This window comes from Electrophorus electricus, chromosome 19 (assembly GCF_041902795.1).
Source record: "Electrophorus electricus isolate QZ-2024a chromosome 19, ASM4190279v1, whole genome shotgun sequence".
Classification (NCBI taxonomy): domain Eukaryota; kingdom Metazoa; phylum Chordata; class Actinopteri; order Gymnotiformes; family Gymnotidae; genus Electrophorus; species Electrophorus electricus.
In genome coordinates this window covers 5,924,466-5,940,403 of record NC_137515.1, presented here as the reverse complement: position 1 = coordinate 5,940,403, position 15,938 = coordinate 5,924,466, and the positions used below count along the sequence as shown (strand labels likewise).

General features: G+C 44.2%; 3 protein-coding genes across 12 annotated transcripts in view; 2 read left to right on the top strand and 1 right to left on the bottom strand.

The window, feature by feature from the left end:
• The window catches only part of cux1a (cut-like homeobox 1a), a 116,068-nt gene extending 110,462 nt beyond the window's left edge, over positions 1 to 5,606 (top strand). For all 10 annotated transcript variants that reach the window (XM_081701797.1, XM_035535804.2, XM_081701798.1 and 7 more), the window contains one exon: positions 208 to 5,606. In XM_081701797.1, coding sequence (XP_081557923.1) covers positions 208 to 637 — 430 coding nt within the window. In that variant the 3' untranslated portion in view covers positions 638 to 5,606. The remainder of the gene's footprint in view (positions 1 to 207) is intronic.
• A 2,212-nt stretch (positions 5,607 to 7,818) lies between these two features.
• dnajc30a (DnaJ (Hsp40) homolog, subfamily C, member 30a) lies at positions 7,819 to 9,447 on the bottom strand. Its single transcript, XM_035535243.2, has one exon. The coding sequence runs from the start codon at positions 9,362 to 9,364 to the stop codon at positions 8,378 to 8,380; it is 987 nt and encodes a 328-aa protein (XP_035391136.1). The 5' UTR covers positions 9,365 to 9,447; the 3' UTR covers positions 7,819 to 8,377.
• Positions 9,448 to 9,931: 484 nt separating this feature from the next.
• kctd7 (potassium channel tetramerization domain containing 7) lies at positions 9,932 to 15,414 on the top strand. The gene is made up of 4 exons (XM_027032749.3): positions 9,932 to 10,644; positions 12,680 to 12,849; positions 13,374 to 13,552; positions 13,765 to 15,414. Exons 1-4 carry the CDS (start codon positions 10,360 to 10,362, stop codon positions 14,139 to 14,141), a joined length of 1,011 nt encoding a protein of 336 aa, XP_026888550.2. The 5' UTR covers positions 9,932 to 10,359; the 3' UTR covers positions 14,142 to 15,414.
• The last annotated feature ends 524 nt before the right edge of the window (positions 15,415 to 15,938 follow it).

The following is a 15,938-nucleotide window of genomic DNA, read 5'->3' as shown; positions in this document are numbered from 1 at the left end:
GTTTAGCCGAAACCTTTCATCCAGATACGCTGGCTCCGGCCTCTCAAACAGCTTTCACATTTGTGCTTATTTCATCAAGCAACAGGGTGAAAAATAATATTCAGCTATAAAATCATGCTTTCATGACGTCCCACCGCTGCCCAATAGGAAAGGAAACTGCGTTATGATTTCCTTTTCATATTGTCTTTAATTTGTGCCCACTCCCAGGTCTCGGATTCGGCGGGAACTCTTTATAGAGGAGATCCAGGCGGCTGCAGGAGAGGGCGGGGAGAAGGGCGTGGCCGAAGGGAAGGGCGTGGCCGAGGCCGAGAGCAGCTGTGATGGCACCGAGTCGGACAGCACCGCCGAGAGCAACACGAGCAGAGCGCCCGGCCTGGAGGAGGGGGGCGGCCCCGCAGACAGACCCCACCCCCACCAGGATGCACAGCAGGGCACGAGCAGACACGTGGGCACCTTCGCAGACGCCACGATGATCTTCCCAGAGTCCTCGGCCCTGAGCGCCCCCGTCGCTGCGGCTATGGCCCGGAACCCGAAAGACAGCAGCCTGCGCAGGAAGAAAGCGGCCAACCTGAACAGCATCATCCACCGGCTGGAGAGAGCAGCCAATCGGGAAGAGCCTAATGTCTGGGAGTTCTGAGCGTCCAGAGAGAGCAGCCAATCGGGGAGGCGCCTCGCGTCTGGGAGTTCCCAGTGGCTGTAGAAAGCGGCCAATCAGGAAGAGCCCCGTGTCTGGAGTTTGAAGAGCCGGGCATTACATCTCTCCCTGCTGGAACACCCGCCGGCCAGGCGACCCAAGGAACCTCTGGTACCCGCTGTTTTGATGTACAAGAATTCTCCAAGAAAAGATGAAAAATGAAAAGAGATGGGGTTTTTTTTAAATATTGCTGCCGGGTAAAACGCTTAGAGCCCTGCAGGCCACAGGGCGGAAAGACATTTGGCTCACCAGTGCAAAAAAGACTCCAAACATGGCAAAGGCATTACCACTCACTCACACGCATCTCTCGCACTGTCTCCGTGTCACAGACAGGTTCCCATACGGACAAACCCAGCATTTCCTTCTTTATATTGAGTACACATGTACACAGGGACTCGGCCAAAACGGTCTCCAACCAAAAGTGAAGCACTTCCGAATGCGTGCAGGTGGGAGGAGCCTCCTCCTGCAGGGGCGTGGCTATTTAAATGCCTGCAGGTGGGAGGGTCTTCCTCCTGCAGAGGCGTGGCTATGCGAATGCATGCCAGTGGGAGGAGCTTCCTCCTGCAAGGACGTGGCTATGCAAATGCATGCGGGCGGGAGGAGATTCCTCCTGCAGGGGCGTGGCTATGCGAATGCATGCAGATGGGAGGAGCTTCCTCCTGCTGTGTCTCACGCCTATGCAACTCCAGCACACCTGCTGTTCCTCTCTGAAAGGGAACTGGGGTTAATTTTAAATTTCATAAACTTCTCTTACCTGAGAAAAGAAAATCCTTTTATAGCAATGACATTGCCACGAAGAGATTGCACAGTCAGTCGACTCTAAACTAGGGATTTCTGTGCGTTTTGGAAAGCTAATGGCCTAAAACATGATAGTTAGAACTCTTTATTGATTATAATCCAAGTTTAAAACTTCTGCTGTTACTAAACGGTCACATTAGAAACATGGTAGCCACATAGTGTTCATTTCTAGGTTGTTGTAAGTAGTTCATTTCTGTTTTGCAAAGCTTTAACCAACCTCTTGAGCTTGCGATTCAAGCTTCTGGGAATCTTGTTAAAAACTTTCTTTTAGGCCAAAATCAATACAGCAATGCAAGAGAGAAAAAAAGGACCTGTACAGAACATTGAGAATTTATTCTAGATATTAAAAAAAAACAAAAAAACAATTGCCTGCTTTTTAACATCTAATAAGAAAAATACACATTCGACAACCCATGCAAGAGGAGATGTGTCACGGAAGATACTGTTTTCCTGCTTATGTAATGCAGTTTCGGCATGGGGGATCCTAGAGAAGACAGAAGCCCCACCCACCTCATCGCAACACTTTAACTTTCAGGTTCTTTGTCGCATTCACACTTCAAAGACTGAACAGATCGCTTCCATTTCTGCTAACTCAGTACACTACAGCAATGAACACATTATGGTAGATATGCTGTACATGTGCTTTTCTAATATGTCACTGAGACTTCAGATCAGAAGTTGCTATGGAGAAACTGACCTTGTTAGGTCGTAGGTTTGTTTCAACAAGGGGACTAAACTGTCAACGAAAAACTCAGCACTTACGATTTATGAATTAGAAGTGAATCTCCAACACGGGGAAGCGTTTATAGAGTTTTGCTAGTAGTCAAACACCAGTCAACATGGGATATTAAAAGAAGCATGTGTTTTGACCAGCGTTCAGGATTCCTGTGGCACTCCTCAGCCATATATCCCTTCAGCCTGCCTCCTGCCAGTCTGCCCACTGCCTCCCACTAGTGGTCACACGTGTGCACTTCAGTTGGTTTTGTATGTGTCTTTTTCTTAAAAGAAAAGATGAATGATGTTTCCTTGCCTTCATCAGAATCCGTGTGAGTGTTGGTTTGTGATAGGTCTTTTTTTCCCAAGTGAGGGGTGTGTGTGTGTGTGTGTGTGTGTGTGTGTGTGTGTGTGTGTGTGTGCGTGTGTTATTGTGTGTGTGTATGTTAGTACTTACTAAACTAAGGCCCCAGTATGTTCTGTGAGCTTGTTACCAATCCTGCAATTAATCCATTTGACATATGTTTTTTTTTAAATATACATATACATATATATATATAAACAATTAAGAAAAAAAGATGGAAGACCTTTTTTCTTTGTTAATGTGGTGTGCTTATTTATAAATACATTTACATATACACATTGATGTCTTATTATTTGTGATTTTTATTTTCAAAGGGACTCTAAAAGTTGAGGGTACATATTGTTAGACAAATAGACTGCCGGCAGTATTGGGTTCTGTTTGAATTGTGTGCTTGTGACACCATGTCTGATTAATCCTGAAGGCTTTCAGTCGAACCTTCTTCATGAGTCTGATTCTGTTCATGCGCTTACACACAGTTAGTGTGCAAATGGTCGAAGTTCTGGATTTAATTTAAACTACTTTAATCTCTCAAGTCTTTGAGAGCGTATCGGTGATTGTGCTCTAGCGCTTTATTTTGTAGTGCTTTGAGGAAATTCAGTTCTGTTGTGTTAGTGTCGTTAAACCAAGCACCCGTTCCAGATTCCACTAGGCCATCATAAGTAAACCTTGAAGCAGCAGTTGAAATGGCTATTTTTGATATATAAAGTTTGGGTTTCATTGTGAGCAACTAGATTTTCCTAATTCTTCTCTTGTAATAGTTGCGTTCAATTGGTTGGGCTTTGGGTTTGTTTTTTTTCAGTTTGCAATTCCTCAGACATCAGCAATCAGGAAACTCCTCTTTTCTTTCTGATGTGAAATGGCTTCCTGAAAAAGCACAGGAAGTATTTGAATCTCTACAAAACATTTGACCAAAACTACAGTATTTGCACTGAAGCCTGGCGCTGAGCTCTCTCTCCCAGTACGCCCGGCGCTGAGCTCTCTCTCCCAGTACGCCCGGCGCTGAGCTCTCTCTCCCAGTACGCCCGGCGCTGAGCTCTCTCTCCCAGTACGCCCGGCGCTGAGCTCTCTCTCCCAGTACGCCCAACAGTGAGCTCTCTCTCCCAGTACGCCCAGCAGTGAGCTCTCTCTCCCAGTACGCCCAGCAGTGAGCTCTCTCTCCCAGTACGCCCAGCAGTGAGCTCTCTCTCCCAGTACGCCCAGCAGTGAGCTCTCTCTCCCAGTACACCCAGCAGTGAGCTCTCTCTCCCAGTACACCCAGCAGTGAGCTCTCTCTCCCAGTGTGCCATGCTCTGGAGTGCCTTTACACCGTCACCCTACGCTAAGTTCCACATCACTGACGTATGTCTTCGGCAGGCGAGTGTAGCACAATTACACGTTTTTCCACTGTCTGGCCGGCAAACCAGTCTCTTAAAATAGGTTTAAGAATGAAAACCAAACTGGTATTAAATCCACATAATTCAAATCTCTTTCCTGATTACACTGGACTACAAGAGTTTAGCTGGAAGAGTTTTCAAGGTTTCATCTGTTCTTGTCTCAGGTTGTGATGTTTAGAACTTTCAAGTTGTCTCTAATGACATTTTATACTTTCAAGGTGGAATAGCTGACCAAGCTACAAAAGTTTTAAAAACATTTACATTTTAATTGGATCAGTTTTTGTCATCTCTTTTAAGACCGATCATTGCTTACACTTGTTACACATTTTTAATCGCATGTTCATGACTGAAAATTTTAACAGCCTGACAGTTGAAGGGCTTCCTCATGTAATCGCTGGCAATACATATCCTGTAATGTGGACCAAAATTTCCAAACGACAAAAAATCAATATGTTCTGTCTGCCGGTGTTTAAAGTTGCTGGCTGTGCCATGTAAGAGTGCTCGAGTCTGGGTCGGGCTGCAAGCTTGTAAACTAAAGCTCTGTATAACGGGGCCCGAGTCATCTGACCCAGTTTAGAGTTTGTGATTGCTCTCCAGCTCTGTAAAGAAATGCTACTGCAGGTGCCAGGAGATGAGGACTGTGGATGAGAAATGTGTCTGAAATCAAAATGTATCTGAAGTTTGTGCGGATTCTTTTGCAAATATTTTTCTATGGAAGCATTGTGGATTATTGTGGACATTACACGGCCGTGTGGATGACAGATGGGTCTGGTTTCGTAAATCCGATTAGCATTATCTTGATGGTTGTGTTGGTGGTTTCATGTTGCGTTGAGGTAGATTCTGTGTTTGTCCAAAAGTTCATTTCTTCATTGCGTTCGGAGAGACCTTCACTCTCGCGTCATAACTAGGGACGCTTTGATGACAAAGCTTGAACTGTAGCCTGATTGAACACCTTAATACCTAAAAGTGTTTTCATCTATTTTGTGTAAGTGTGACATTGTGAAGCAAGAATGGCACTATTCTCGCCAGCACTCTCCAGCCAAGTGGCACTTCCATTAATATTCTTACCTCAGTTCAGCAGCGCTTGGAAATAGGCCAGCGTGCTCATCTTGCTCGTGCGTGCGTGCGTGTGTGTGTGTGTGTGTGAGGCATTGTGCAGGAGTGTGAAAGGTTCTTCCAACAGCAAGCTGTTTTCCAGGAGCTTCCCCATGTGGTCCTCTCATCTGCCTCCTCACTGCCCCATAAAGCTCAGGTAGAAAGAAACATTTAGCAACCCACCTCCCTTTGTCTAACATGTTATTGTTCGCACTCTCCCTCCTTACCAACTGCTGATGCAGTTTTGTGGTCTATTTTTCTATGTGTCGTAATAATGAACCACAACACGGAGCAGAGGGGTGTCCATTACCAGAATAAAAACTTCCAGTTTGTTTTCTTGATATGTATTTAATTTGGTTGCTTTTTATTAGCGTCATTTAGACTTGTATTGTGTTCCCAGCACTGTTACAGTCCTAACCCAATATGAAAAAGCAATATCACTGTATCAAATTCATTATTGTTATTATTATTATTATTATTATTATTATTATTATTATTATTATTATTATTATTTGTTAGCACCCTAGGTGTGATAATGGAAGTAAATATCTTTTATATTCTAAACATCTCTGGTGTACTGTGCATTTATTTTTTTGTGTGTGTGTTAAACAATGTTTAAAGCACTTGTTGCACTAACAAATGCCTTGCAAGGAATAAATGCATTATAATAAGTAGTGAATTATTAGAAGTAGTGCATTTGGTGTGGCTTTACAACTATTTGCAATTAATTCAGATAATGAACTGATTGTTTATGGAGCCAAATTTGGGCCAATAGTTTTCTTAATTAAAACAAAAATTCTAATTGAAAACTAGAATTTTAAACTGAATGTTCTAGTTTTGATCTTGAAGTTTGAGAAATGCAACAATGTATTCAAACTAAAAAGTGTAGTAAATGTTTTTTGTTTTCAAACAATTTTGATCAAATTATTTCGAATAAATAATCTTATAAATGTACAAATTTATACATTTATAAATAAATCTATAAATAATAGTGCTGTTCAGTCAGCACTTGATCGTGTAAGAACAATAAAGGATGCCGTGTTGGATCCGCTTGCGATGGCGTCCACCCCGCTAGGAATGTTAGCCATGTTATGTATGTCCCTATGTTACAAAAATGACCCATCATTATATTTAGGATACTTTCCCGGAGTATCTGTTAAATAATAGCTAACATTTCTTACCTATGCGCTGACACCAGCAGGTGGCGAGATGTCAAGCATTCCTGCACTGCGTTCACAGAGACGGAGGGAAGTACAAATACTAAAGTGTGGCTGTTGAACTGCACAACACGGCATCCTTTATTGCTCGTGTACTGCGATTGGTGTCAAGTGCTGACTGAACAGTTGAGTGAACAGAACTTTGTCACTGACGTCGGTATTTTGCCTGCCGATGACGTGAACATGGAATATAGCAAGTGTCGTGTGTTTCCTGAAGACGCGATAGAGGCCGCGTCCTCTGGCTTCTCTGTTACGCTGTAATTCATCATTTCACATCCCTCAGTTGATGCCACGCCTCTCACATCAGGGCCATAAATCTGAAACTGAAAAAAAAGTGCGATCTGAAAGTTAAAAAAAAAAATTTTAACTGAAAAAAAAAAAAAGATTTAAGTCTGCAAAAATGTCTGAATCTGAAAACATAAAACATCTGCCAGTAAAAAACAAAACAAAACTCACATATCAAAAATATTTAACGTGAAAAATAAAAATTATTTATTCAAACTAATTTCAGAATGTAATCAAAATTATATTTAAACTGAAAAATATAAAAACTAAATCCTTCAGTTTCAAATTTAACATTTTATTACAACTTTTCTTTTCAAATGAAAAAAAACCTAGCACAGATTTGGCTCCATAATTGTATACCCAGGATGTCCATCCATCCACTAAAGAGAGATAGTGGTGTATATTTCTCCCAAATTTAAGTCAGAATGATTTAGGGTTTTTGTATCTGTGTATAAAAGCTTATTCCCACATACTTTAGACTAAACATCATGAGAAAGCAAGGGAGCATATACCCATAATCCATCTGACAAAGGCTACACACACACACACATATGGTACAACTAAATGTGACGATGGCCGTACAAACATACAGTACTACTAAATCTGACAAGGGCTATATACACACAGTACTACTAAACCTGACAACAGATACACACACACACACACATATGGTACAACTAAATGTGACGATGGCTGTACACACACATGCACTACTACTAAACCTGACAATGGACACACACATGCACTACTACTAAACCTGACAATGGACACACACATGCACTACTACTAAACCTGACAATGGACACACACATGCAGTACTACTAAACCTGACAATGGACATACACATGCACTACTACTAAACCTGACAATGGACACACACATGCAGTACTACTAAACCTGACAATGGACACACACATGCAGTACTACTAAACCTGACAATGGACATACACATGCACTACTACTAAACCTGACAATGGACACACACATGCACTACTACTAAACCTGACAGGTTATACACACACACACACACACACACACAGTACTAATAAACCTGACATTGTCTGTACACATGTACAGTACTACTAAATCTGACAAGAGCCACACACACACACACACACACACACACACACACACACACATATATATATATATATATATATATATATATGGTACAACTAAATGTGATGATGGCTGTACACACATACAGTACTACTAAATGGATACACATACAATGGATACACATACATGCAGTACTACTAAACCTGACAATGGATACAGTGCTAGAAAATTGGTTTAATAATGCAGTTAATAAAACAAGAAGCTTGTGAGTGTGCAGTGGATTTGAATGTGAAAAAAATTTATTTGTGCACTAAGTGAGGGGCTAACCTGAGCGTAATAAACATTCCACAAATTGCTTAATTATTCAGAAGAGATGTAGTAGTTAAATATGAAAGCACCTGTTTTACTATTAACCAAATGCTCTAAGGCCACAGAGGACTAGAACACACTATGCCATTAAGATTAAGATCTTCTTTGGGTCAAAAATATTTTTAAAAACTCAACTTGTACAATATAATATTTCACTCATATTTCATTTTATCAAGGTCTCAAACAGCTTTGTTACAGGGAAACCTCCAGGCAGCAGCTAGGTCCACTGGACTCTTAACAGCTCATTGCTGCTGTAAAATGTTTGTTCATCTAAGCAAATTAACTTTATTTTTCCTCATATCCTTTATTTTTAAGGCAAACAGTTCAGATATTGCGCGTTCACGTTTGGTGACATGTAACGCTCACTGTTACGAGCATGTCATGGTTGCCGTTATAAGCGCCCGTCTCTTTAATCTGCTTTCAGACTCAGCAGAATACCAGCCGCCATGGCCATCATCATCCAGACCGTGACCTCCGCCATTCTGAACACTCCCCAGTCCCGATTGTGCTGCATCCTCTTCCTCATGACCTCTTCCCTCCGGTCGCGCCGCTCCTTCTCGCGCTGCAGCTGCTCGCCGTAGTGCGCGCGATAGAACGCGTCGAAGTCGAAGGCGGCGGCGCGGCGCGGGTACGCGTCCGAACGCGACGCTTCACCGGCGGCCCCCCGGGCGGAGGAGGCTCCGCCGGGCGCCTGCGCTTCGGCCCGATCGAGGAGCCCTCGGTCGTATTTCCTCCGGAGAGCTTTATTGCCCAGCACGTTGTACGCCTCGCTCACCTGGGCAAAGCGAAGCGTGGCGTGTTCGCTGCCTGCGTTTTTGTCGGGATGACAGATGAACGACTGTCGGTAGTACGCGGCTTTGATCTGCGCTTGGGTAGCGCTCGGCGACACCTCGAGAAGCTTGTAGTACGCCGTCTCTGACGTACGCGGCGGGGGGTCTCGGCTCGCGCTGTCGCTCGCGCCGCCGTTCTGTCCTCTCAGACGCGCATCGGAGCTGAACCGACGCGTTGCGCCCGCGGCACGTCCCGCTCCACTTCTGCTCGCGCTCGAGCGGCTCCCGGTCGACGGCGCGCTCGGGTCGACACGGTCACGCAAAGCAACCCATTCCGGAGCACGTCTAGGAAGACAGTCCACGGAAACGTTCCGTGCGCCTCTTCCGCAGCTGGTATCCCTCGGAACACCGGGCTCAACACGCTTAGTTGAGTCGGTCAGAACGGCCAGCCGGCCGCGTGAGCCTCGGACTGACGAGACGTCATTTCCGGTCATTCGCCGAGGTAACGTGAATGCGAGCGCAACCGGTACTATCGTTACTGCACGTTTACCTCCCACCGCGAAAGGTAGAAAACGAGAATACTTTAAACGTTCAGGGGCTCTTAAACGTAACCTAACCTCCGCCATTGTGCGGAGATCGAGAAAATATTTTGCTTCCGGTAAAAAAAATAAATAAATAAACAAAAAATCATGCAGCCTTTCAACACTCGGTTTCTTGGGCCAGCGATGGGAATTTGCCCAATCAGGGTGAAGGAGGAATTTGACCAATCAGAGTGAAGGACGAATTTGTCCTATTAGGGTGAAGGAAGGAATTTCAATAACTGTAATAGGCCAGACGCCCGGGGTGTTTGTGGTACGTCATGACAGCTTTGTAAGTCGGGCCGTCAGTAGGAATAAACTTTACTATACTGTATTATTAGGCCAGTTTTGTTTTGTTTCCAAAAGACTGAGATTGGCGTCAGTTAACCAAAGGTGCAATTGGACATTGCAATGAAGAAGTAAATGGAAAACTCACAGACCTAGATGTTATCAAATACGGTCGCAGTTAATGCGAACTGTGGTCCCGTGATACACTGAGCAATATGCAATATGTAGAAATAAAATAAAACATATACACACATCTTTATATATATATATATATATATATATATATATATATATATATATATATATATTTTCCTGCGGAAAAAACATTTGACTGACAGGATGTATCGTTGTTAACCATTACTGTATTACCATAGCATTTAATATGTCCAATCAATTAACACTATCGACATGGTCTCGGGCCCAATAACTTGTGAGCACACAAGTTACGTACGCTGTAAATCCGTATGCCTTTACGCCTTTAGCGTAGTGCCCACGCTCACAGTATGCCGTCGCATACTCAACGGACGTATGTACCCGAGCTGTTTTCTGGGTTATTTAGGGCGTCAGTGCGAGCACAGCTCCGGGGCTTCGCTGCATCCACCTAGCAGTACGATTAGCCTCCACTTCAAGGCAACTGGCATCGAGACTACACCCTCCACCTCTTTACCCTGGCGTCTTGCTGTGCAAAGCGACCCGGTTGCTAACCTCTAGCCTAAAACCTGCACAATAAGCAAGCAAACTCGGGTCTGGTGTGCATGCAGCAGAATGGATCCGGCGAGGCATCAAAGGGAGAGCCACCCGCGCTCGCCTTCAGCCCGCTGCCCATGGCTTCTTCACGAGTGAGGAGGTTCGCTCAGGAGGGACGGGCGGTCCCTCAGCCGAGAGTGATGGTGGTGTTTTCAGAGGCGAGAGAGGCCGACGAAGCGGGGGATGTCATGTCGAATTCGGAGGCTGCGGAAAAGGAGTTCCGTGTGCCTGCAGTGTCGACGCCTAATCGGACCATAGGGAAGTCCCTGCACACCTTTAACGCATCGCAAGAGGTAAACTGGCCGGCGTGTGCTTGTAACTTAGAACGGTGACTTAGGCTGTCTCAGCTCATCTAATAAGCATCGCTCAATTTTCCCTATGCCACTTGTTTATTGTCACAATATTTTACCGTTTAATCACCCATTAATCACATACCACTCAGCGTTTCCGTCTAATTCGTGGATTCGATTACAGCAGAAGTATTAAATATGTTCTCGTCCCGTTTACTTAAACCTGATTGGCTCTCCAGCCCGAGGATCGAATAGGCGGCTGGTCTAATTGGCTCACATCGCATATTTGTCAGATCATGTTAGCTCTGGGCTAACCTAAGTGTTGTATTATTGGTGAAGATTTAACAGTGAAGATACTTTTGAGAAACCGTGTAATAAATGTCAGAATTCTGTGATTAGTGTGAATGCTCTTTGTCCAATCGATATTTCCCAAGCCTTTTAAAAATCAGTATTTCAAATAATATAGACCTAATTCATGTTGTGACACTGTAGTTAATTCGTTGTCTCCAAAGGTGTTAATGGATAATATTGTTGTAGCATTATAGTTGTTGTAGTAATATTGTTATGGTAAAAACATACCGGCAAGTTGTACAGAGGAGGAGATACTATTTATTTATTTATTTTTTGCACCACAGTTATCGGGCAACGTCTGATGTTTTTAGGTACCTGGCTCCCTTTTCCATCATTGTCTGTAGCTTCTCCACTGTTGCCACTCCATCAGGTTAAAGCTGTAATCTGCTCATGTCCATTTCTCTTTAAGGGCAGCAACATCTTCAAGAGAGACGGGTATAACGGATGTGGAAACTGGGAAACTGACAGGGTTGTGTAGGAAGCAAAAATGTTGAAGCCTTAGCAGCAAGACATGCTTTGATGTTGCCACTATAGATCCGAGGCATTAGTGATGGCTTTGCATTTAGCAACAGCTGATTAAGAAGACAATGGAATAACATCTAATAGAACTTTGACCTGCTCGCAATTAGAAATGAGGACCAGAAGAAGTGAGCGAGCCTCAGTGAGACCAGAGTCGCACCTCAGTGAGACCACAATCAAAAGGATACCCCAGGGCAAACTGTCATAGCCAAGCGTGAAAGCAAAAGGGTTCTGATTACTGGGTCAACCAGCGCATAGAGGAATGCACTGCACAAATAAACAACAGGAAACCATTTGGCTTTATGGCTAGAATGGTGGCAGCCTGGGGAACAACAGGCAAGCCGGGAATGACTACACCATTAACAACTCACAAACCCAGAACACAACTCCAACTTGTCTTGGCCTGGTTGCTTAACAGAAAAGACAGGAGTGGTACATGGGCTACTAGGACATGGAACGAGAATATCTTGTACCTTCAGAGAGGCAGGAACAGCGGCAATACCAGCTAGAGCTTCGGGTCTGAGTAGATACTGCATCATTTTAGGATGATTAAAGAGTTGTCTTAATCATGAGACCTACATCACTAGAGTGAGAAACCATCATTTTTTTCAGGGGTGTATATGGGATCAAGGGAAGCAAGACTTAAGGGAGGCAGGAACTGAGACAGAGGACATGGTGAGTGTCTACCAATCGCTGGGCAGAAGGTGCATCCACATCTGGAACTTCAAGACTTGTGTGGCGCTGTGAACTGTAGCATCCATCTTAGTCATCAAGTCCTGATCTAAGAGATTTAATTTTGCTGCCTAGCGTGAGAAGTAGCCGATGCTCAAAAGATAAAGGGCGTGTCTGACAGAGAGCAGAAGTAGACCATCGGTTACAGCAGGAACACCAGCTGTGCCTGCAGTAGGATTTACCCCACCAGAGAGCAGCAGAGAAATGTCAGAGGAAGCAGCGCTGGTGTCCGCCTGTGTCATCTGCCCCTACGTTCTTCACTTAATTCTTGGCCCCACGTTCCACGTTGTCTGAGAGAGAGGTGGGGAACTAAGCTTTAGACACCATTAAACTAGAATCCTGTGCAATATAATAATGGCCTTTCCCTCTCTCTCTCTCTCTCTCTCCTCTCTGTCTCTCTCTCTCTCTCTCTCTCTCTCTTTCCTGCATCCTGCAGTTTCCTGAGGTGATTTCCCTCAACGTAGGTGGGACATTGTTCACCACGCGCCTATCCACCTTGCGCCGTTATGAAGATACGATGCTGGCGGCCATGTTTAGCGGACGACACCATGTCCCGCGGGATGCTGAGGGCCGCTACTTCATCGACCGTGACGGGACTTATTTTGGGTGAGTGCTTACCGAGTCTAAAGAACAGCCCTACTGGAGAGCACTCAACAACATCCCTGTCAGAGGACACTCAAGAACCCATACACTGGAGAACGCTTAACAATACTCCCACTGGAGAACGCCACGCAATACCCCCACTGGCGAACACTAAACACCACACCCATCGGAGAACAACACACCTTCCTGATAACACCTAACACAACCCCTACTGGAGTGTGGCTCCTACCTAACCAGTTTTCAGTGAAGTGTGTGTGGTTTAGATTTAGTCATGACTCCCTAGTCTGTTGGATAACCCAAGCACAGGGAGGTAGAGACATCAGTGCAAGACTCCCTATAGATCCATTCTGTTTATTCCTTACTATAAACGTACAAACACAGCATTATTTACTATGTGCTGCAGCAACCTGTGCACTTTCCCTATACCATTTAATCAGTTTGTAACTGCTTAATTTTGAAAAAATAATTGTGTGTGTGTATCTGCATTCATGTGATATGTCCCTTGTTCTGTGCTATCCTGAGTGCAGGGACATTCTGAACTTCCTGCGTGAAGGGCAGCTGCCCCAGCGGGACAGAGTGCGCGCCGTGCACAAGGAGGCCCAGTTCTATGCTATTGGACCCCTGTTGGAAAGCCTGGAGGATACCCAGCCTCTGACTGGAGAGAAAGTGAGACAGGCTTTCCTTGACCTCCTGCCCTATTATAAAGGTAGGATGCGGGTATAACTGGCTCCAAGACAACTCCAGCGTGAGATGTCTTTGCGCTAACTTTGGATCCATGTTCCTGTCATTGTTGTAATCTTCTTTGTGCTCAGAGACGGATGTGTTTTGAGGGCACGCCGCTGCCGCTTCTGGTTACAAGCACCGTCCTCTAAATGTTCAAGTTTGGCCTTCGTCGTGTCTTTGTGTGTCGCGCTGTAGAGAATCTGGAGCGGATCGTGGAAATCGCAAAGCTGCGCGCCATGCAGAGGAAGGCGCGCTTCGCCAAGCTGAAGATCTGCGTGTACAAGGAGGAGATGCCCATCACGCCGTACGAGCGCCCGTCGTTCAACACACTGCGCTTCGAGCGCTCGGAGAGCGAGACCAAGCTGTTCGAGCACCACTGCGAGGTGGATGTCTCATTTGGGCCGTGGGAGGCCGTGGCGGACGTTTACGACCTGCTGCACTGCATCGTCAGCGACCTGGCAGAGCGCGGCATCGCCGCCGACCAGCAGTGCATCGGGGTGTGCGACAAGCACCTTATCAACCACTACTACTGCAAGAGGCCCATCTATGAGTTTAAAATCACCTGGTGGTGAAGGAGGGTAACAGCAGCAGGCCAGGCGTATGTAGGAGCCACAGAGATGCGGCACACCTGTTGCTTACCATTTAAGTTGCAAAGCTCCTTATAAAAGGACTTTGTGAGATCTGTTGCACTGGTTGTAGTCTGCAATCCAAAAGTTTCTCCTCGTGGTAATTATTCTTTATTCTTAAGTTTATAAGTAGTGGCATCATGTATTTCAACATTTGAATTAGTATTGTCTCCCCCCCCCACCACCATCTGGAACAGATTCTTACTCTTCTGGAACAGTGGACAGTGTTGTCTTTTGTGATGTGGTGCAGCTTTTTGAGTCTGAGTCTACACACCATGTGTTTCTGTGGTAATCCCACTGTGAATGTAGCTCCAGAGAGGGTTGGATCACTCAGTTCAGCCAGATTGTGAGTCACTCGGTTGTGATGTATTTGTTTTTGCTTTGGGTTTGGTCATACCTTTTGGTCAAGACTTCATCCCTGTCATGTCTGTTTGGTTTAATTCATTTTCTTTGCACTGCTGCTTCCAACAGGACATGCAAGACTATTCACAAGAAGTAATCTTTTTAAGCCTGAAGGCTTATAAGGCACCTGATATTTAAACACACAAATTCTGCTCTCTGCCAAAAGTCATAAATGTTATTTATAGAAGTCTCATATCATATGTTTGCTTTGCAAAGGGATATAATTTAGAATGCATACCAGTTTGCTTCAGCTGGATCTGTGTAATACTTTTTAAATTGTGAACTAAAGCGTATGCTAAGAAACGCTGCACTAAATGGACTGTTAGTCACCTTATTCCAGTTAAGGTTACCTCCCACACTGCTGGTCTGGTTTGCTTCATCTGTCTGCTTCTAATGGCATTATTTTCTTTCTGGGGAGGATGTAGCTCTCATGCCTTATTAAAGGAGAATAACTTCTTACTGAGATTAATATTTAGACAAACGTCATTAGCACTAAGGAACAGTTCAACTGTAGCCATGTGATGGAGTTGTCATGCCTATGTCTCGTACTGTTGTTTTTATTCAGCGTTGAGGGCAGCAAAGACCTCGGCGGTTGCATGAACTCTCAGCGTGTGTCGGCCGTAGAATTTTCCGACTAGCCCGAGAAATCTGCATTTCACTGGCCACCACGAGCAGATTCTGCATTTTGGTTCATTGGGACTTTTTGGCTGAAGGTTAACTGCTAGCACCCTGCTGTTAATGAAGTGAAATGTAATGTATATTCAACAATGTTATGGTAATGCTTTATTGTGCTAAAAATAAATTATGTATATTTTGACATTTTTATGATGTATGGTTATGTTTGTTGATTTAAGCAGGGAGAGAACAAATGTTCCTAATTTAAGATCACAGGCAAGTTGATTGTCATACCTGTACAGCCCACAGGTAAGATGATGATAATCATAGCTGTCACATATGACAATTCTTTGGGGCAAAAAAAAAAAGTATGGAAATGCTTTTAATATATTAACATTTTAATGTTGATACTTTATCACTTTACTGAACGTTTGTAACAGAGACAATTTCTTTGTGTTAACATTAACATTACAAAAAAAAGTCAAGATGTTTTTATCCTCTAAACAGAAAGCTGTAAGTGACTATGCATATTCATAAAGTGGCATTTTATCATTTTTGGATGAAGTATGAAATTTTGTAAACTGACATTAAATGAAGTCCAAGTGTTATGTTGGCCACCTCTATAGAAGTAGCTTTGCGGCACTACTAGCCCAAAAACTGTTTGGTAGTTTACCTGTGGGGCCTATGAGCTCTGCTTTTCATGTTTCTCTAGCAAGACAGATTAGC

Bases quoted from the DNA above. Each gene is read 5' to 3' on its own strand.
- kctd7 (XM_027032749.3), top strand. From the start codon at position 10,360: ATGCAGCAGAATGGATCCGGCGAGGCATCAAAGGGAGAGCCACCCGCG. The intron at 10,645-12,679 runs GTAAACTGGCCG...TGCATCCTGCAG, and splicing joins CCTTTAACGCATCGCAAGAG to TTTCCTGAGGTGATTTCCCT. The intron at 13,553-13,764 runs GTAGGATGCGGG...GTCGCGCTGTAG, and splicing joins CCTCCTGCCCTATTATAAAG to AGAATCTGGAGCGGATCGTG.
- dnajc30a (XM_035535243.2), bottom strand. From the start codon at position 9,364: ATGGCGGAGGTTAGGTTACGTTTAAGAGCCCCTGAACGTTTAAAGTAT.